Source organism: Ceratotherium simum, chromosome 24 (genome assembly GCF_057802395.1).
Source record: "Ceratotherium simum simum isolate JZ-2026a chromosome 24, ASM5780239v1, whole genome shotgun sequence".
Classification (NCBI taxonomy): Eukaryota; Metazoa; Chordata; class Mammalia; order Perissodactyla; family Rhinocerotidae; genus Ceratotherium; species Ceratotherium simum.
In genome coordinates, this window is record NC_141923.1 from 44,362,706 (window position 1) to 44,384,702 (window position 21,997).

Genomic DNA, 21,997 nt, shown 5'->3' on the forward strand with positions numbered 1-21,997 from the left:
ACGAAGGGGTGGGGTGGCGGCTCCGGTGTCGGCGCGGGCGGGGCGTGGAAGGGGGAGGGGAGGCTGGGGGACCCGGGTGGGGAGGTGGGCAGGGACGCGAGCCCGGGGCCCGGACGGGGAGGACTGGTGGTGTCCGCAGGGGTGGAGGGGCGCCCTGGGCGTCCGGGCGCAGGAAGATGCGCTCAGGGTGAGCGGTGGGAAGGGCTGACTCAGGGAGCGGAAAGAGGAGCGGGAGCCTCAGGTTGGGCGAGTCCCGTCTTGTCGTTTGGATCCTCGCGTGGTATTCTAAGGGGGCCTCCTGAGATCGGGACGACTTGGGGGGCTCTCGATGTTGAGTAGTTCTTCCGTTAGTAAATGTCAGAAGTGGCACTCATATGCCTGCCAGTTAACTCTGACATTTGAAAAGGCTGAAGTATTTTTTAGGACAATAAAGGCCTACTTAGCTTTTCAGACTGAAGAGAGGCAAAACTAAAATTAACATTTGTGTTCGGGTCTTAAGGAATTTAAGTGTCTTGTAAAACCACCTCACTGCCAGCTGGAGAATCCTTGACGCGGGAGACAAGGAGCATTCTCATGTGTTTCTTTGAGCGTTTTCAGTCTCTAAAACTTAAAATTTAATTTAGTAAAATGCGATGTAAGAAGCTGTGATGACTGAGGTAATAGAATAGGGAAATTCTAACTGGATCACCAAACAATGAAACGTATAAAGGATCTTCTTTTGTGAAAGAAATGAAAACAGAGATGTGAAGAAAAAGGAAGGAAAGACCGTTTGTGTGTGCTTGTGTTTCATGATTAGTGACAGAAGTGTAATCACTGAGAAGACTGCAGTTGACAGAGAATTTCTCCATAAGTGAAAATTGGATCCTTTTTCTGCTTAAGATTCAGCAGGTTTTCTTGGCTTAAAATTTGAATGCCTCAGTTTTTATAACAATTGGGAACTTTTCATTTGTTACTGTTTCTGTAGTTTGGGTTTCTCTCAGCTTTTGGATAGATAATGCTTTTGTTGAGAGTAATAACATATTGTTATAATAAGTTGTAATAAAATAGTAATTTGTGAGTGAAGGATTACAATTACAAGAAAGAATCTGGAAATTGCATTTCCTTAGGTTTAAGTGTTGGGAGATATATTACATTGACTTCTCTAATTCCAACATTGCGCCATCTGGTTATTGATTGAGACAGGAGCAGGGAGACATTCGTTCTGCTAAAAGCTTTTACTCTGTGTTCCTGGGCAAGACACTAAGTAGTTCTGTAGTTCCTTGTTTTCTTTTTCATATCTTATAAAGGTAGAAATCTGTCTATGAAGTTGAGATCTTTAATTTACTTAATGAAATACATGATTAGCCAGCTATTAAAAGAAAACTGTTATTTTGTCTTACAGTTCATAAGGCATTAACCTTTCAGTTAATCCTGCTCGACATTCCCAGTTGTATTTCGGACCATATTATGTCTGTTTTTCTTTAAATGTTTGACCACATGAGTCCACATAACTTATTTGAAAATATATTTGATTTCTCTTCCCCTCTCCCTAGGGGCATAGGGGAGGAGGTAGAGAAATATATGTGTGTGTGTGTACATACATAGATGTATGTTTTGCTTTTGGGGTCCTGCCATTTAGTAAAGTAGTTAAACCAAATTAGGGTTTACCTTAAACTCAGTGACTCCAGTTATGTGATAGCAGTAATATTCATTTACTGACCAGTGATGATAGACTCAGACTATTCCTGTGGCCAGAGGGTTCATAGAGCAAGCTTAAACATGCTTATGGGTTTTAACTCGTGTGACGTTCTCTTTCCTGACCATATGTAACTTGTTGCTTCATCAAAATTAAAACGATATTACATTAATAGTTACAATTAAATGTTAATAGTTATGATTGAGAAATGTCTTCATCTTTTCAGCCCTACAGTGGACTCTGTCTACTCTTGAGTAAGTTATCATCCCTAAGTGAAAAGTTGTTCTCTTTGCTTTAGAGGGAGGAGGGGAAAAAAAGCAAAAAATAAACCTCAGTCATCGCTGCCATTTCCTGTTGCTCCAGCCATATGATCTAGGTTGTAGGACAAGTCAGGGAGTGTCTTTTTCTTTTGCTTCCCTTTCTTAGTCACAGCTGGAGAACTGTGGGAAACAGAGGTCAGGATGTAGTCAAGGATATTTTGCTTTTATGCATCCTGGTTTTAATGCGCTATTAAGTTGAATTGTGCTTTCGTTTTTCCACATTGAAAAAGAGGTTAAATGAATACAAAATTATGCTTTGAATCCATGAACTTTCATAAGTGTTTACTTCTTGTAAAATGTTATTAGTCCTACTAGACTTCATTTTTTAACATAAACACCTTCATCCAACAAAATCAAACTACAGGATATTTCCTTAGTTGACAAATGATTTAGTAGTAGATGAATCAGTTATTTTAATAGTGTGTATCCTGGAAATTGACCAGAATACCTTCTTAGTTTCAACCCTTGTTGACAAATCTTTCTAAAAGAATCTATCTGTAGTGTTTCTAAATAATCACCTCAGGATGAACATTCTAAACAGGAATTCCTATGTGGTTGGGATTAATTATGACCTCTACATATAAAAATTGACTGGGGTAGTAAATTCTTTTTCTGCTGTTGAAAATATTTCTTTTCTTACTGTACTGCTAAGGACTTTGTACTCCCTTCTCGCTTGCTCTTTTTCTCTCCTATCATTCTTCTGGAGTCTTTTCTTCTCTTTGGGCAAGCTACCTTTATGGGAGAGTTCTTTGTTAACTAGAGTCAATTACCCATTCATTCAACAAATATTTGTTGAGTACCTATTAAGTTCAAGATAAGGTCCCAAAATTAATGAGGCTACATATCTCAAAACGGCATGACTTAGAAATATTAATCCTATGAGATTAAAAGATTAAAAAGCCAAAACGGTAGAGAGGCCAAATAAGTTTTGGAAATGGGCATTGTGTTTCATTAGAGATTTACAATATACCTTAGTATGTTCAAGATCCTGAGAAGTTCATTTCCCAAACTTTTTTGACCGTGAGACTTTTATTTTCTACTGCTTGTTAATTTTGTGAATTCCATGGAACATACTTCGGAAAATGTTGAATTATATATAGAACCTGCCATTTATTGTGAAATAGGGGGAGAGAAAATAGATATATAACTATGTACTCTTGAAATAAAGTTATGAATGGTGTCAGAGAGGTCTAGATAAAGTGCTGTAGGAGTTGAGAGGTTGGGAAGATTACCTCTAGAAGTGGGAGAGGATTAGGAGGTAGTATTTGAATGATATACAAAGGATAAGTTAGATTTGAGTTTGTGGAACTGGGTGGAGGGACTTGCCAGTAAAGCAGACAATGAAAGCCAAGGCATAAAGGGAGGTAAGTGTGGACCGTAGAGACAAGGGAAAGGTTCATTATAGCATGCATGAAGAGGAGTGGCCTGTAAGGTAAATTGGGGTTTAACTGTGGCGGTCCTAAAGCCCGGATTGGAAATTCGATTTTTTTCTTTCCTGTAAATAGGTTCCTTGATAATAGTGTTTGAGGTCAGGTAATTTGACTGTGGTGAACGATGGCTGTTTGACTTCCAGATTAGAATTTGAATAGCCAAGAACACATTTTTGCACACAAACACATTTCTGTCTCTTAGATTTTCAAACTGAGTTACAAAAACTATTTAAACTTATTGAGAAAGATCTCTCTTGTTCAATTACTAGCTAAATATGTATTAATGAATGTGAGATATACAAGGACCATTCCTTTACCTTTAAGGTGCTAAAATGCTACTTGTTTAGCCATTATTAGCTGTTAAATAAGTGTTTGTGGAAACTGGCTACCAATTACAGTATCATGTATAGGAGAAAGTGTATTCATTCAGCAAATATTTATTGAGTACCTTACCTACCCTAGGTCAGAAGTCATTCCATGTCCTGGAGTTAAAAGATGGTTGGAGTTAAAAATATAGGTGGGGGAGTGAAAGGAAAAGAACTGTTTCTTCTCTCGACACTCGACCGCTACTCTCAGTACTTCACTTCTGACACCAGATGTGTGGGGATTTTTCCCACAACAATTCATTTCAGTTTTCCAGCAGACACCAGCTGTGTCCTACAATTCAATTTAATTCTGACACTATTCACCTGGAGTTGACATCAGATTCGCACAAATTGAGCTGCCCCAGCTGATGTCACATGGAGCAGAGACTAGGTTTCCCCCGAGTCCTGCCCAAATTGCAGATTTGTGAACAAAATAATTATTATTGTTATTTTAAGCCACTAATTTATTGTAGTGGTTGTTATGCAGCAGCAGATAACTGGAACAGGGGCTGATCAACTTCTTATCTGCACCAAGATCCAGTAGACTTCTACTACGCTTAGTAGAGTGGTGGAGGTAGAGGCAGATGCTTAGGAGTAATGGGTTTACGTTTAAGTATTTTGTATTCTGAGTTCTCCAGTCAAACCAACTGGGAAGTGAACTTTTGGAATAAGTCGTTAAATTGAGGATAATTTATTGGCTGCATGTGTGTGTAATTAGTGTAAAATATTGAGTCCCTGGCATGCTCAGGAAATTGAATAGTGTGGTGTGTGTGTTAAAGAGTGATTTGAAAGATTGATTTGTACTGTTCTCTTAATAGCAGGTCCAAGTTTTATATAATACCCTCAAAAAACAAAAAACCCACAAGTTAGATGAAAGTTCTGGTTAATTGAGTGGTATATAGTTTAAAAGTTTTGATTGTTAAAAGTCTATATATATAAGATGTTTTGAAAACTTGAGCCAACTTTTCTGGTGCTATTTTCTTTCCTTGGAATTGAAATATGAAAATAATAATAAGAGAATATAGTTAGCTATATAATATATACATCTTTGATCACTGAGGATATAATAAATCAAAAAAAGTGAGTGATTCTTTGGATTCGGTTGCTTAATTTTATCCCAGAGGCATTTATTAAGTGCCTGTAAATATATTTAATATGTAAATTTGTAAATACACTTAATTTAATTTGAAATGCTAATAGAAGATTTTATTAGACATTTTAGGTGATAATTTTCATGGTCTTTATATAATTTTAAAAGACATCATAATAAAGTGGAAAAATCTCTGGATTAAAATACCAGTTTAGTGCCTTGAGAAGACTTAAATTTCGTTTCATCAGTTTTCTTGTATATAAAAATGAGATGAAAGGGCTGGGCTAAGATGATATTTAAAGACCATTCTAGGGCCGGCCCCGTGGCTTAGCGGTTAAGTGCGTGCTCTCCGCTGCCGGCGGCCCGGGTTCGGATCCCGGGTGCGCACCGAGGCACCACTCCTCCAGCCATGCTGAGGCCGTGTCCCACATACAGCAACTAGCAAAGGATGTGCAGCTATGACAGACAACTATGTACTGGGGCTTTGGGGGAAAAATAAATATAAATAAAATCTTTAAAGACCATTCTAGTTTAAAAAATTTTAAATCTAATTCTATGATTTTGCTGAGACTGGTATAAAAAATACTGTAACGTTCTGTTACCTTTCTCTTTTGGGCATGGAAATCAGATATTACTTTATTGTCAGAAGTGAGATATAGTCTGTCCTGGAGAGAGATTTTGTTTAAGAGAATCTAAAATATTTTATAAAATTTTAAAGTACCACATTTAATAGTCTTCAAAACAATTCTGCTAATATGATTAATTGGCTAATTTTATCATAGTTTAAAGAGCTGGTGTCCCCTTCAAGACTGAATGTTAAAATTGACTTTAATTTAAAAAAGTAAAATTGTTCATCTCATAGTGTTGCAGGTAGTTTTCAAACATACTTTTTCAAAATTTGCATTAGTTGTGTTTAAGTGTCTTAATGTCCTTTATCTTTCTACCTTTCCATAGGTAGAATGAATCCTATTTTGCTAGCCTGAGACAAAATGAAACATTTTGTGGTGCTTTTCAAAAACATCAGTACTCAATAAATGTAATTCATTTATTAATCCACCATGAAACACATCGAGTCTCATGAAAACCAAATCAAATGGGGTTAAAAAGGAGAGGCCAAATGTAGTAAAATTCATTTAGTTCCAGTGCCAGAATTGCATAAGGCTCATATTTGGTTTCTATTAGGATCTTGGATTTATGGCACCATAGAATGCCTGTTCTTTATTTCTGAGGTGTGGGACGGTAATCTGCCTTTTTGGTTTTGGCTATATGGATCAAGGCTTGATTTTCAAGATCTTTTGCAGGGGATTTGGCCGTGGCTCCAACTAGCAAGTATTTTGGTTTATTGTGCATCTGTGGTGTGCTCAACCTTATTCTGTTGACCACAGCTGGAAAGCAAGAGAAGTATATGACAGATCCTGCCCTTGCTTTCAATTTAAGTGTGGAGAAGAGTGAAATTTACAAAAGTTATTATAAAACGATAAATGACAAAATGACAGTAATATATTGTTCTGTGTTGGGATTTGAATTTTTAAACCTTATAGAGGTTTAAGAGTGAAGAAATTAGTGGAGATCATGTATGGGAGGAACTCTTCACTGAGGAAATGGGAATTGAGCTGGGCTTTGAGTAATTTATAAAGGTGTTTGAATTGTTGGAGGAGAAAGAGTATCCTTGTGGGATGAGTTACCTGGTCATAGGTGAGGAAGCAGAAGTAGCATGGATTTGAAGAGAAGACTAGAATGGACTGATGATAATATGGCTGTCCATTTTGGGGTGCAAAGAAATTTAGGTAGGTTGTGTAAGATAAGAACCTTAAAGGATAGACATAAGAATGTGAACTTGGTAGTTTTAGAATTGCATAGGGAAGTTTCTGATTACACGGAAGCAATGTTTTAAAGATTAGTATGCCCAATAAATATAAGAAAAACACCTTATAGGTAGTACGTGAACCCATGGATTAGTTGGTTTAACAGGACACAGAAATACTTTTCTCTGAAGTCCTCTGAGCCTTTTACCTAGGCTATGGGAAAATATTATAGTTTCTTTGAGTTTGTGGGTGATTGTAACACATTGTATTGGATCTATTTTTGGGAAAGATGCTATAAGAAAATATAAAAGTTTAGTTTGATTTTCTCAAAGAAACAATGTTAAATTAGGGATTTATGTTTCTGTCCAAGGGCTTGATGTTTAATTTTTAATAAAGAAGACCACAAACCCCACGTTTTTCTTACAGTTGGTGGCATTTGTAGAGAATATGAAATCAGTTTAGCAGAGCAACACAGTAATCAATTATGTAAAGTTGAATTTAATATGATAGTATCTTAGTCTATAGATAGTACATACTTGTTAGATTTTTGTTTTTGTTTTGGCAATTTTTGCTTTTAATTACTATAGTAAAACAGAAGGTAAAGATATACTTTTGTTAGGTTCATGAAATTCTAAAAGATTTTTTGGGGAATTGTTTATAAGTATCTTTGAGAATCCTCTTGGGGGGACTTGGTCATTTGGAGGTCTTAGAATTTGTTAATTTGGCTATCTTTTTCTCATTGTAAATGCCTTTGCAGCAAGGTTAAGTATTAGACAGCAAGTTATTGGGATTTGGTTTTATAAGCAGAAAGGTTTTCTTTTTATTTTTTGCTTTTTTGGAACTTCCATTCCATTGAGTTTGGTAGTTGATTCATCTTAAACTTTTGTAAAAATTTGATTGCCTCTGAGGATGAAACCCGCACTTTGCTTCCAGGACATGGTTCTCTCCTAGTTTTTCTTTCTCCGTCGCTGGTCTCTCCTGCTTTGTCTCTTTTGCCGGATCCTTTTCCTCCTTCACCTCCAAATGTTGGCGTATTCTTCTCCTTCCTAGATGATCTCATCCAGTTCTGAGGTTTTAAATCACTCTAAAATTATGTCTAGCTCCGATTTCTTCCCTTTAATACAAACTTATTTTTCTGACTATGTGCTCTACATTTTCGCTTGTATATCTGATAGGCATCTAAGAACAGATCATGTGCAGAACTGTTGTTTCCCCACTCCCTCTTCTGTCTGTCTTCTCAGTCTCAGTACATGGCACCACTCACCATTTACACAGTTGTTCAGGCTGCAAACCTCTCTGAGTAATCATGATTCTCATCATTTTAAAATTCATCATTTTAAAATTTCTCTCCACATCCAATCCATCAGCAATTTGTATGGGTACAGATGTCACGAACCTGACCTTTAAAATGTCATGAACCTGACATTTCTCAGCACCCCCTCTGCTGCCACTTTCATCTCAGCCAATATCATCTCTTGAGTGGACTACTACAACATTTCAGGTTGAGTTCGCTGAGAAACAGACTTTGAGACAGAGTTTAGTGTTCAGAATATTTATTAGGAGTACCCTTGGGATGAATATCTGTGAAGGGGCAGGGTAAGGAAGCAAGGGCCTATGGAGTAGTAGAGCTTTATAATGCTGGCACAGTGACAGTGTTGATGGCCCCTCTGGGGACTTCTGGAACTAAAATGACCTGTCAGAGTTGTTCTGCTTTGAACCAGGATGATCAGGCCTTTATATCCCTATCTTAGTCAGTCATAGGAGATAGACCGCACTGGGAAAGGTATGACGCTGACTGAAGTGGCTCTCTGCAGCTGAGGGGATCCTTGAAAATACTGCCAGGTGAAGGCTGTCTGCTAGCAGCTAGAGCAAGTCCCTTCTTGAAGGGATATCTGGATGACACATCACTGTGTCCACCACAGACTGCCCCTGTGCTACTAAGTCTTCATATACGTTTGGGGAGCAGCTCCTACAGCATTCCACTTGGGGTTCTTATCCTGGAGAAGAAATAGAAGTAGTTTAGGGAGCTGAACTACGTAAGGCCCTGACTGTTACAGCAGATCTGAGGTTGCAGCTTATACTCGTCCTTTCCCTCTTCTACTCTCCATTCTGGCTCCCCTTTACCTTCAGCTAGTACCTTTGCTACTCTTGGTGGCTTAACTGGTTACCATACCCTTCTTAGGCCACGGTTGCTGCACTTGTCCATGTACTTTAAGAATTGGTCAAAGGAGTATCAAGAGATCCCCGTGAGGAGATCTATGTGTCAAACATTGTTCCCTGCACCCATTGTATAATAGCAGTCCTGCCTCCTCCTCATGATCAGAGTCAGTTGCTCCTGCCGAAGAGAGTCACTCCTCTTCTTGCCTTTTATTCCCTAGTTATAAGCCAAAGTGCCCAGGCAGCACCGGTAGTTATAGTTTAATGGGACTCTTATTATGTTCTCAGGCAAAAGTGTTCTTCCTTTGGAGATCAAGACCTGTAACCGTGCAGACCCAAGAATTGCAGGAAGAGCAAGCGTAAATTGGGAGTCATGAGAAGCAAGGCCCCTTCTGTTTTTATTCCCTGTTCCCAGACTCATGTGTTTTTCCTGTTGGGGGCAGAGCATCATATAAAGGTTTTTAATTCAGAATATTTACTGCATCTTGGAGTACAGTGTTCCATCTTTATAGACTATTGTTTCTGAGCTGGTGCTTCAGCTTTGCCTTCAGCTGGCTGTTCCAGTGCTCTGTTAGACTGGCAGCTTCTGGTTGGTGGTGTTTGTGATATGACCAGTGAATCCCACGGTCCTCTCCTTTGCTGTAAAATAGGTCTCTTAGTCTGATGTGAAATGTAGGATCCCATGCCAGGGGATCAAATACTCTCTCTGAAGAGAGGTAAACCCAACTTAGAATGTTTCTATTCCTGTCAAAATTAATTACTCTTCCAGAATGGAAAGAGCCCCGTGTAGTCAACTTGCCACCACATGGCTGATTGGTCTACTTGAAGGATGGGGCTGTTTTAGGGACTCATAGTTGGTCTCTGTCACTGTTAGGCTAGATATTAGGCTTTGACAGTAGCTGGATCAGCCTTGGTAAATAGGGCCTCCTGCTGTTGGGGCCGTGTTGTCTCTATACTGTATTCACTCTGTTCATGTGCCCAGTGTGCAAATGCTGGGAAGAGGCTGGCTGATGTCAGCTGGCACAGTCATTTTGTCTACTTGGTTGTTTAATTCTTCTTCCAGGGTGGGTGTCCTCTGGTGGGTGTTAATGTGTGATACAAAGATCTTCACACTTCATGCTCGCTCTCATGTATCCATCCACATGCCTCTACCCCAGACTTCCCTGTCCTTGGTCTTCTAGTCTTTCTCCTCTGATAGCCAGACCCTTTGCTATTGTGTGTGAGTCCATATATATTCTAACATCAGGTCAATTCTCTCTTCACCCAAGAGGATGACCAGGTGTATTTCCTGAAGCTTTGCCTATTGGGAGGATTTTTTTCTTGCCATTGAATTTCAAGGCCACCTGTGAGTGAGGTTGTAATTGCAGCTGCTGTTCATTTTCACTTGGCACTCGTGTGCCTAGCCAACTCTATGAACCAAGCTCAGGCTTTTTCCTTCTTCATCAGCTGATTGTAGGAGATCCCTTATGAGGCCATACCTGTGAGTTGAGGGAGGGGTGCTAGTTCAATAGTGGTAGAAGACATAGGAATTTGGGCTATCCACTTATGAAGTTTACTTTCTGGTCCTGTTCATGTTTGATCCTGGGTTTACCACTTCCATCTTATGATGGTTAGTTTCTGGGTTCCCTTGACATAAGGACTTGGTGAGTCTTTTAGAACCTAGCTTGTGTTGTATAGTTCTGGATGCATGGTCACCCCCTGTCCTGTGATCAGGTCTGCCATCTCTACCAGGATCCAGTAGCACACCAGGAGTTGTTTTACAAAAGGTATATAATTCTCTGCTGCAGATGGCATGATCTTGCTTCACAATCCAGGGATCTGTGTTGTGATTATCGCGCTGAGGCTTGCCATAACTCCACATGACATTGTTTCCCAACACTGATACCTTTGATACTTTGGTAAACACTGATTACTTTAATACCATGGGGTCTTCTAGGTTGTGTGGCCCAGACAGCAGGGTTGATTGTATGGCCCTCACTTCTGCAGAGCCTTTTCCTGCTTTTGTGTCACCTGATATATGTGCCAGAGCGGGTATGGAATATGCTGCCTCCAGAACCTGAAAAGGCCTTCCAGTTGTTGTGTGTCCTTTCTTGTAGTGGTAGGTACAAGGTACAATAATTTGTCCTTTACTTTGGATGAGATGTCTCAGCATGCCCCTGACCACCTTAAAATTTTTACTGATTCAGTGTGCTCTTGAATCTTTGTATAGTATATGTCCCAGTCTCTGGAACACATGTGTCTTACCAATGCCCCTCCAATGTGCTTGCCACTTCTTGCTCATTTGGCCAAATTAGCATGATGTCAATTATTATGATGGATCAATAAGATGTTCTTCAGGATGTCCATATGGTACAGATCATGTTATAATAGAGGCTAAGCGAGTTCACACAGCTTTGAAGCAAAACTGTAAATGTATACCATTGTCAGTTCTATGTGACTGTGAACTGTCTGATCCTCTTCACTGATGGGGATAGAAAAGAACGTATCCGCCAAATCATTGGCCATATACCATGAGGCTGGGAGATACAACATCTGGCATGACAGATGTAACTGGGGCTACTTTTTGGTTGATTTTGAAGTAGTTATCCCAAGATTTGTCTGGTTTCTGCAAAACCCAGACTGATGAATTAAATGAGAAAATGATGGGTAACATTGCCCCTGCATCTTTTTTTTTTTTTTTTTTTTTAAAGATTTTATTTATTCATTTTTTTTCCCCCCAAAGCCCCAGTAGATAGTTGTATGTCATAGGTTCACATCCTTCTAGTTGCTGTACGTGGGACTCGGCCTCGCGTTGGACGGAGAGGTGGTGCCTCGGGGCGCGCCCGGGATCCGAACCCGGGCCGCCAGCATCAAAGCGCGCGCACTCAACCGCTAAGCCACGGAGCCGGCCCGCCCCTGCATCTTTTACACCAGGCGTCAGCAAACTTCCAGCCCACGGGATAGATGTCTGTTTTTAAAGTGTTATTGATACACAGCCATGCCCATTTGTTTAGTATCGTCTATGGCTACATTTATACTACAAAGGCAGAGCTGAATGATTGTACCAAAGACTGTATGGCCTGCAAGCCTAAAATATGTACTATCTGGTCCTTTAAGAAAAAATTTGCTGATCCTTGCTTTAGAGCTTTAAGAGTGGCACTAATTCTTTTGCCATTCATTCCACTTGATTTACTACCTCAAGTAGAGAGGGGCAATTTCAGAGACTTCTACTTGGACTTCCCCTACTATAATAGCTCTTACTCTATCTACCAAGGACCCAATGTGGGAGTTGCATCAACCATCAAGTGTGTCTGTCCCTGGTAATACATTTGCAGACTGGGGAAATGGTCACTTGTTGGGCTGATGGACCCATTGGAGCGATAGTGAGCTGGACCTTGGCTAGGAATCTGTTTATTACTTGGCTCTCATATGTCTTCACTCTTGAGTCCATGATGCTTTGAGTTAATCAAGTGTCACTGTCAGCTAGGACCCTGTGTATAACAGACCTCAAAATAGTTTGAGTATTCCCCTTTTCCTAGCGTACAGTTACTCAAGTAAATTGTTGGAGCTCTTTTGGGGGGAAGGAATAGTAGAATCATTCCTGCATATATTTGCCAGCATATTGCAGAGTCCTTCCTCCTGGGAACCTGGTGTTTTCTTAATCAATCATAGGGAATATATCATAGTACATCCTACAAGATCTTGGTACAAGCTCTGGACTCTCACTCCCTCTCTTGACCTCATCTGCAACTCTTCTTCTCTTCACTCACTCTGCCTTAGTCACTGGCCTTCTGTCATTGCTTGCGTACTAAGTTTGCTCCCTGTACTTGGAGCATTCCTTCCCCAGATGGCTTATTCTGGAGCTGCATTCAGGTCTTTGCTCAAAATTTATTTTGTTAGGCCTTGCTTGATCACTTCTACCAAAATCGTCCCACTCCTATCCATCGTTCTGGATCCTTTTTAGTTTTCTTCTTATTTTTTATTGCTTTATCATATATCTGCTCATTTGTCTATCTGTCACTCTCCTCCCTGAGATCCATAGGAGCAGAGATTTTTCTCCTTCCTTGTTTACTGCTGTTTCCTGGGTATTTGGAATAGTCAGTAGCATGTAGTAGGCTCTCAATATTTGTTGAATGAAGTAATACTGTATTTTGAGAAAATTGAAAATATTTCATATGGAAAAATGCATGCTTATTTTTCACCATGTCAGTTATATTTATTGATTTGTAAGGTTTTGGGCATATATCATTTAATAAAGCTAGTATATTGAAATTAATGAACAGTGTAACATGTTTAATTGAAAACCACAATTACTCAATAGCTAATAAATGAAATTAATAACACATAAAAACTAAAATTATTAAATATTTATACAAGTATGTATGCACAAAAAAATTGCAGGGAAAAGAACCATGATTAATATATAAAGTTATTTAATGGAAGTGTTGTGGACTTTTGGAAGAGCTGACTACTTCCTAAATTGATTTAGCATCTTTTAAAGGAAAAGCTCTTCATTTTACCAGAATTGAAGACTTGGACCTTTGAAATCAGATAAGTCTATGTGATCTTGGATTAAATAACCTTTTTGTATCACATAATTTCACAGGTATAAAATGAATCAATACTAGTAGAACCTACCTCATAGTAAGTATTAAGTGAGATAAAAGTGTGTAAAGTGCTAGGCGTATATCTGGCACATAGTAAAAACTTAAAAAAAAATTAGCTGTCATCACCACCTCATCATTATTTAAGAGTATTTCATGTGCTTGTCAGATTTTCTAAAGTTTCTGAGTAGCTCAGTTTCTAAAGTTCTAAGTAGCTCTAAACATAAATTCCTTTATCTTGAGTCAATGTTTTTCAATTTATTTATGTAAATTAAGAATTGTTAGACGTGCATCAACTCTTTTGTTTAAACAGAAGTGAGGTATGATTATCTAAATGATGATAGAGGGCCAAAAGTTTTACTTTGCAGAATAGCTAATTCTTCCTTAGGATTTAGTTCTCAAACATGTCAGCACATAGATAAACTGAATTTTTTTAAAGTAACTAGCAATCTTATTTACTTTTTATGCCTTGATCACATCAGCTGGCTTTCCTATAATGGAAATCTTATGAGAGAAACTGGATTAATATGACTGCTATTTTTCAGTTATTTGACCACTATGAAAGAGCCTTTTATAGTAAAAGGTAAAAAGTCTTTAAAAAATTTTTAATACCTACTTAATGTTGTTTTGTGTTCTTTCTGCTTGATGTTTTCTTATAAAATATGTACCAGTTTGAAAGTTGATAATGGATTTTATGTACAGATAGGCGTGTGACAGTTTATCAATTATCTGGTAAAATTATTGGTTTGCATTATGGATGTGTGAAATGATTGAAATGTTTATAAATATAAGTAGAAATTTTAAAAGACAAAATAAATGATGAGCATGTGCCTTCACGTGGCAATTTTCACCTTTTTAGCTTCACCTCTTATCCTCACCATCTAACTTTAGGTGCAAGGAGCTACTTGTAGTTTCCAAAGTTGCCATTCAATTTTACACAGCAATAGTAGAACAGAATGATTTAAATCTCAACTCTGCCATATACAACTTGTGTTATCTTAGGCAAGTAATTAACCTCTCTAAATCTCAGTTTCCTCATCATAAAGTGGGGATAAAATAGGAGCTCTCTTATAGGTCTTATTGAAAGTAGTAAATGAGATAATGCACGTGAAGTGTTTATGTGAGCTGTTATTCTTTTTGGTATTCTTATTCTTCTTCTGATGGTTTTTCTTATTCTAACTGAAATTCATCCTCTCATTTGTCCTCTTCACATCACACTGGTGAACCATTCTCTCAAGTTCCAATATGATGATAGTAATGATTCAAAGGACAAGGTTATCATTTATTAGACTTAATTGTCACCTCTCTCTGGATCCTTCCATACATGGTCCCTGTGATCTAGTCCATGCTTCTCAGTTCTTCTAATGGGTTAAGTTCTTGCTTCTCTTTTCTCTAGTGGTCTGGAAAACATCTGTTCCATTTTTGTTTGGCTGATTTTTCTTCTTCTGGTCTCAGCTTAAGTGTTATGTTCTCAGAAAGTTTGCCTGTTGCAGCACCCACTTCTTGCCCATCTTCTTCCATCCCTCACCTTCTTCCCATCATCCTTGTTCCTGTTATCTACTCTTAGAGTATCCAGGACTTTTCTTTCCTTCACATTTATTACAGTTGTAATTAGTTATTTCTGTAATTACTCGTTTAATGTTGGCATCCTTGCCTGTGAGGCCTTGCAGGGACACTGTCTGTTGAATTCATATCTGTATTCTTAGTGCCTACCACAGTGCCCAGCACATAGTAGTTGCTCAGTAAACATTTGCTGAATTAATGAATATCCCATTTCCATTGCCCAACTACCTGCTGAGTTAACAACTCACTCAGCAATGTTAATCCTGAAGTTTGTGCACACATTTTTAATTTTACTTATCACATACTATTGCATTCTTTATTTATATTTTTTTTACCTATTAAGTAAGCTATGAGTTTCTTGAGGATGTAGTTTGTGTTCTATACATCTTTTTATTCAGAAGCCTAACAGAGTGCTTGGCACTGGAAATTTTATTGTTCAGTGAATGTTTATTAATGAAAATATGTTTTTAAAGTATGATTAACAAATGGAAAATTTTACAGTTGTAAGAATTCAAACTGGAATTACCAGCAAATGCTACCAGTTTAAGTTACATACTGAGTGGGAGGCAATATATGATATCCATCTGCATGAAGGAGGGTAGTATGGACAATATGTAAATATGTAAATTAGTGTATATTAGTCTAAAAAATGCATTACCAGCTGACAGTGAACAGCTGAATGTTTCCTTTTCTTTTTTCTGATGAGGAAGATTGGCCCTGAGTTAACATCTGTTGCCAGTCTTCCTCTTTTTACTTGAGGAAGATTGTCCCTGAGCTAACATCTGTGCCGATGTTCCTCTACTTTGTATATGGGACACCACCACAGCATGGCTTGATGAGCGGTGTGTAGGTCCACGTCCAGAATCCGAACCCGTTAGCCCCCGGCTGCCAAAGCAGAGTGTGCGAACTTAACCACTATGCCACTGGGCCGGTGCCTGAATGTTTATTTTCTTGATTGGTCCTTCTACTCTAATATTCTTTTTTTTTAATAGTTGGTGCTTTTTTTATGAGAAAATTTAGAAACTTTCGTATCCTGCTTTTTCTATCAGATATCATATGTGAGTATTTTTTCTCATTTCATTAAATTTTTTTACAACATTATTTTAATAGGAACATAGTTTTTCATCCTATATGTTTACCGTAATTTTTCAGTAATGATTTTGTTGAATATTTATGTAAATAATTTTTTAATATTATACATAATAGTGAACATTCTGCAAACATTTTTGTGTTCATATCTGCTTTTTCCTTAGAATTTTAAAAGTAGAATTACTGGGTTAAGGGGTACGAGCATTTGTAATACTGTTGATGTTACCAAATTATTACCTATTGTCCTCCAAAAATACTGTACCTCTTAATATTTCTAACAATAATGAGAGTGCAAATTTAGGCTTACTCTCTCCTGTGTTGCATATTTTAATTAAACAAAAACCTTGTCAGTTTGAGGTGAAAAAAAAAAAAAGAGTGGTAATTTGGCCTTGTTTCATTATTAGCAAGGCCACGTGTATCTTGTGTTTTTTGGCCATTTGTACTTCTTCTGTAAACTGTTTTGTGTTTTTTGTTCATTTTTCCATTGGAGTGTTCTAACTGGTCATAATACTGTTCTAATATTTTAATGTCCTAATTTTGATTAAGTAATTTGTTAATTGAACATGTTTTAAGTTGGAAAAACCTTGTACATTTTAATAATATACAGTCATGTGCCACATAATGATGTTTTGGTCAAGGACAGACCACATGTATGACAGTGGTCCCTTAAGATTGATACCATATAGCCTGGGTGTGTAGTAGGCTATACCATCTAGGTTTGTGTAAAGTACTATAGGGGAGGAAGAAGTTTTCATCTACCCTTCTAGGCTCTTCTGGCTGGTCTAAGAATTAAATTGACTTGAGACATATTAACAGGAGAAAAAACAAATAAAAGTTTAATATATGTATACATTGGAGAAACCCAGGAAAACTAACTCACCAGAATGGCTGAAGCCCTCACCTTAAATACCATCCTCAGGGGCTGGCCCCGTGGCTTAGTGGTTAAGTGCGCGCGCTCCGCTGCTGGCGGCCCGGGTTTGGATTCCGGATGCGCACCGACGCACCGCTTCTCTGGCCATGCTGAGGCCGCGTCCCACATACACCAACTAGAAGGATGTGCAACTATGACGTACAGCTATCTACTGGGGCTTTGGGGGAAAAAATAAATAAATAAATAAAATTAAAAAAAAATACCATCCTCAGCTAAAGACAAAAGATGTTGGGAGTGGGGAGAGTCAGGGACTTCAAAGGGAAGGCAGGCAATTCACAGGTAGGTGACAAGGAGCAAACATTTGGAAAACAAGTGTTTGGCCACACAGAAACAGAAGAACACAGAAGGGAACCCAACAGACTTTTCTAGGTTCCTCCCTGTTTATGCTTGCTTCCTGAGACAGATTTTTTAATCTGAATTCTTTTAGGCAGGTAAGGGGTAGGTAACAAGAAAAATTATCTGAGTCTTTTGTTTCTTAAAAATAATGAGCCTAAAATAATCCTTGTGTTAAAGAGTCATATATTTGGGTGGCAAATTTTGTTCCCCTTCACACTTTATGATGTTCACACAATAATGAAATCAACTAATGATGCATTTCTCAGAATGTATCCCTGTTGTTAAGCGGCATATGACTGTAGTTGTAGTTAAATAATTAGTAATTTAATTTCATTTTAGTTCTCCCATATTAGAACCTGTTTCAATTTTTAAGTAGTATTAAGTTTTCTTCTAAGAAACTTTTTTAAAGAATGTTTATTTTGTAAACTAGGAGCCTTTTGTGGCAGATGAGTATATTGAACGTCTTGTGTGGAGAACCCCAGGAGGAGGCTCTAGAGGGGGACCTGAAGCTTTTGATCCTAAAAGGTGAAGTAAAAATGTTTTCTTCGAAGACACAATCTAGTACAAATTTGTGTTTGGAATAGAGGTGACTGTTGGAATTCCTTTCAACATTCATGTAACGGGATTTTAGTTAACAATTGGCCAGTAAAAGACACAAGCATTAGAAATTTGGGATTCATTTTTTTCCTTTTACATTTGTTTTATTTTAGAGGAGGACTTTCACGGGTATGAGGGAAGGAATTCTATTGCATTATAAGAATTTAGTATTTTCTCCATAATTGGAGAAATTGGTAATAAATTAGAAAAGGTTGGTTATACTGCTAACATAAAAACATGTTGAATATGTTAAGTATATTTGTGAATCGGGGTAACAGAAAGTCACTGTACCCTGGAATGCACAATATTATTTTTATATACTCCATTTACCTTTTTGACTGTTGCTGTAAAATTGTTGTCTCTTCTGGGGGTTAATGGAGATTCTGAGTGAGGTTTTCATTCACGTCAGAGATAATCCCTAACAAGACGCTGTAGAGAAAATTAACATGATCATCCCTACGTCAAGGAATGCTCATTAATACTTTATTTACAATTATAAGTAAATTGGTCAGTTCCTAATGATTAATCATGGATAGATTGATACATATTCTAATTTTCCTCTGTTAGATTACTAGAAGAATTTGTAAATCATATTCAAGAACTCCAGATAATGGATGAAAGGATTCAAAGGAAAGTAGAGAAACTAGAGCAACAGTGTCAGAAAGAAGCCAAGGAATTTGCCAAGAAAGTACAAGAGCTCCAGAAAAGCAATCAGGTAAACATTTAGCTAAGCAATGAATAGTTTATATAGGCTATAATATCTTTATTTCCTTCCAGTTTTAAGTTCTTAAGAAAGTCTAGTCAAATGATAGTAGCTGTTGAGGTTTCTCTCTACTGCTTCCATCCCGTAGGGTAAGAATGTTAATGAATCGTTATCAGGAACTCTTGGTGCTGGCTTGCTACTGAGTCTTGGTTTGGGATTGCAAAGAAGGGAAGCAAGGACCACACTGTACTGGATACCACCCCTTCTTAGGATGGGGTCGTATCCAGTACAGTGTGGTCCTTGCTTCCCTTCTAACAATGCAAACTTTCAAGAATGACACTTCAGCAGACCTATATTTTAGGGGCTCATTATTAGCTTGGATATTTAGGTAGTTATTTGCATTCTCATTTAATCATGAAACAAAGTAATACCAGACCAACTATTGCCTCGGTCAGGTTTTTCCCTGGAGGATACCTGGTCTGGGAAGTTTCACAGAAGTCATGAGGCATGTGCCCCAATGAAAATTCCAGTGTAACCATGGGAAAAGCAGGTGTAGAACTCTTTTAGAGTAAAACCAAGTCACTAGATTGGCCCTGGGGTAAGTAGACCAAGCTTCTTAGCCATTCTTAGGCCCTAGACTTAATCTGGAACCTCTAAACTCCTTCACAGCCTGGACCTGATCTGGAACTTGATTGCTCTTTTTAAGTGTAGTTTGAGGAGCATCATTTAGCGTTGCTGCCTCCCAGGGGCTGTTTTCTCTTTAGCGTTAGAGATTAGCAAGCCAATTTCTGCTCAATTTCATTTATTTAGATTCCTTCACTTAAGCATAGATGGCTGTGAGAAAATATTTAATAAAGTCAGTAATTTACATAAGATAGAGACTGTGTTTTTAAGTAGTTTAGGTGATAGATTCCAAATACTTCTAATGCTGTTTTCCCTGGGTAATAATAATAGTATTAATAGTTAATCTAGCAAGCTCTGGAGCCTGTCTGCTCTGCCACTTATTAGCTGTGTAATCTCAAGCAACTTAACCTCTCTGTGCCTCAGTTTTTTCATCTTTAAAATGGGTTATTATAAGGATTAAATAAGTAAATACATGTAATATGTTTAGAAGAGTGTCTAGCACAGAGGAAGTCCTGAGTAAATGTTTGCAGCTTTTTCCCCCTCAATTTAAGGATAGAACAAAAGTGTAATACTGAATTATCAGTAATTTTGTTACTGGCAATTCTAAGGCATTTGTTGTACGTAATTTTCATCTACCACAGGACAGCCAGTATACCCAGGGAAAGGAGGAAGACTATTCTAGGAAGTAATGTACCTTTGCCTCAGTAGAATAATTATTACAGTCTTTTCTGTTTTCAAGACTGGGCAAAAACCATTTTCCCTTATTTGTAATACTAGCATTGCTCTTTAAGTATTTAAAACAAATGTTAAATACTCTATTTTTAAATAGTATCTTTTACTTCTGACATATTTTTGACTCATTTTAGTATAGTAGCAAGCGAGTTGTTCAGATTACTGGTTCCTTTGGTACTTAGTTCTTTGTTTTCAGAATCATTAGTTAGGACTAAATGGTACAGGGAACTTTGTTAAACAGGATGACTAGTAGGTGGCCATGCTGTTCTGTTGATTAACATATGTATTCTTGATAAAATATGATTATTTTAATAGTTAAAGGTATAAAAGTCTGCAACTTGGTTAAAAAGTTTTCAGATCATGCAGTGCTAATGGGCATGCATTGTTTTTGTGGATCGTCTCATATATAACTTCTTTGTTATCTTTAGTTACCTAACTTTGAGAGTAGTGATGAGATTGGTGATTTAGTTTTCATATGAATTAACTCATAAACTAAATTCTCTGGTTGTATTTTATGCTTATGCACATTTTTCCTAGGTTGCCTTCCAACATTTCCAAGAACTAGATGAGCACATCAGTTATGTAGCAACCAAGGTCTGTCACCTTGGAGACCAGTTGGAGGGGGTAAACACACCCAGACAACGGGCAGTGGAGGCTCAGAAGTTGATGAAATACTTTAATGAATTTCTAGACGGAGAATTGAAATCTGATGTTTTTACAAATTCTGAAAAGGTAAGCACTATCAGAAGGATAAAAGCAAATGACAGCATTAATAACAATGCCCTAATTATGAACTACAGTTATTACTTTTCAGAGTTAGACTTCAAATCACTGAGTAGCTGACTTATTAAAAAATTTTATTTTGAAATGTAAATTAGTACACTTGCCTGCAGATTGCTGATGAAGTGTTTATATTCCAATTTTTAATTGGATTGCCATTTTTCTTTATGAAATTATGTGTGGTTTAGAAATGCTGAGGTAACTTTGTTAGTAAATATTTCTTTTCCATAATTGACTTTTAATATCAACAGAATTTAATAGTTACATTCCATTGAGTAAGGGGGTGGTCTGACCTAAATCAATAATAAGCTGAAGTATCTTTCTGTACAAGGAATTCAGAGCTTCTAGGGTTTTTTTTGTTTGTTTTTAAGTGAGGAAGATTGGCCCTGAGCTAACACCTGTTGCCAATCTTCCTCTTTTTGCTTGAGGAATGTTGTCTCTGTGCTAACATCTGTGCCCATCTTCCTCTATTTTGTATATGGGACGCCGCCACAGCATGGCTTGATGAGCGATGCGTAGGTCCGCATCTGGGGTCAAACCTGTGAACCCTGGGCTGCCAAAGCGGAGCTCGGGAACTTAACCACTACGCCACAGGGCTGGCCCCTGGAGAGCTTCTAGTTTTTATTACTTGAATAAAAATCTCTTGTAAAGAATTAAAGCATAGTTTGGACCAAAAAGAATTGAAAAATCTGAATTAATTGTTTATGTTAATCCTTTTTGTAGCACTGTCACTTAGTCCTGGTCTAAGGGTACATGGTATTGGCTGCCCTACAATCTTTTGAAAGAAGATTATTTAGCTCACTTTCTTCCACTCAGGAAAAAAAAATCAAAATGCATGAAAAACTAGACATTCTTATGGATAGTATATGCACATGGTAACATTGTCCACTAGTATATTAAATACAATCTTCCTGAATTATTCCAGGATTACTCCATGGAATATCTCAGATAGTGGAATGTTAAAAGCTAAGTATTGTTGAAGTTCATTTTGAATTAAGCAGCACATTCTTTGTGAGTAGGAACTATATAGCTATAGAATTTATGATTTTCAGAGATCTTGGAAAAAATGGTTACATATGTATAGATAATTCCTCTAAAGAAAAGACAGTATTTTTAAGAATGAGTTTCAGGAATTATATTTGTAGTATAAAGTAGAACTGATAAGATGAGCATCAAGAATGTTATCATGCTTAAACACCTGTAAAACACTGGCAATC

General features: G+C 37.6%; 1 protein-coding gene across 1 annotated transcript in view; it reads left to right on the forward strand.

Annotated features, from left to right (window-relative positions):
* Positions 1-21,997, forward strand: part of EXOC5 (exocyst complex component 5) — a 52,701-nt gene that overhangs the window by 332 nt on the left and 30,372 nt on the right. The window contains exons 2-4 of the mRNA XM_004426190.3: positions 17,775-17,869; positions 18,509-18,656; positions 20,538-20,732. Of these exons, the coding sequence (XP_004426247.1) occupies positions 17,775-17,869; positions 18,509-18,656; positions 20,538-20,732 (438 nt within the window). The remainder of the gene's footprint in view (positions 1-17,774; positions 17,870-18,508; positions 18,657-20,537; positions 20,733-21,997) is intronic.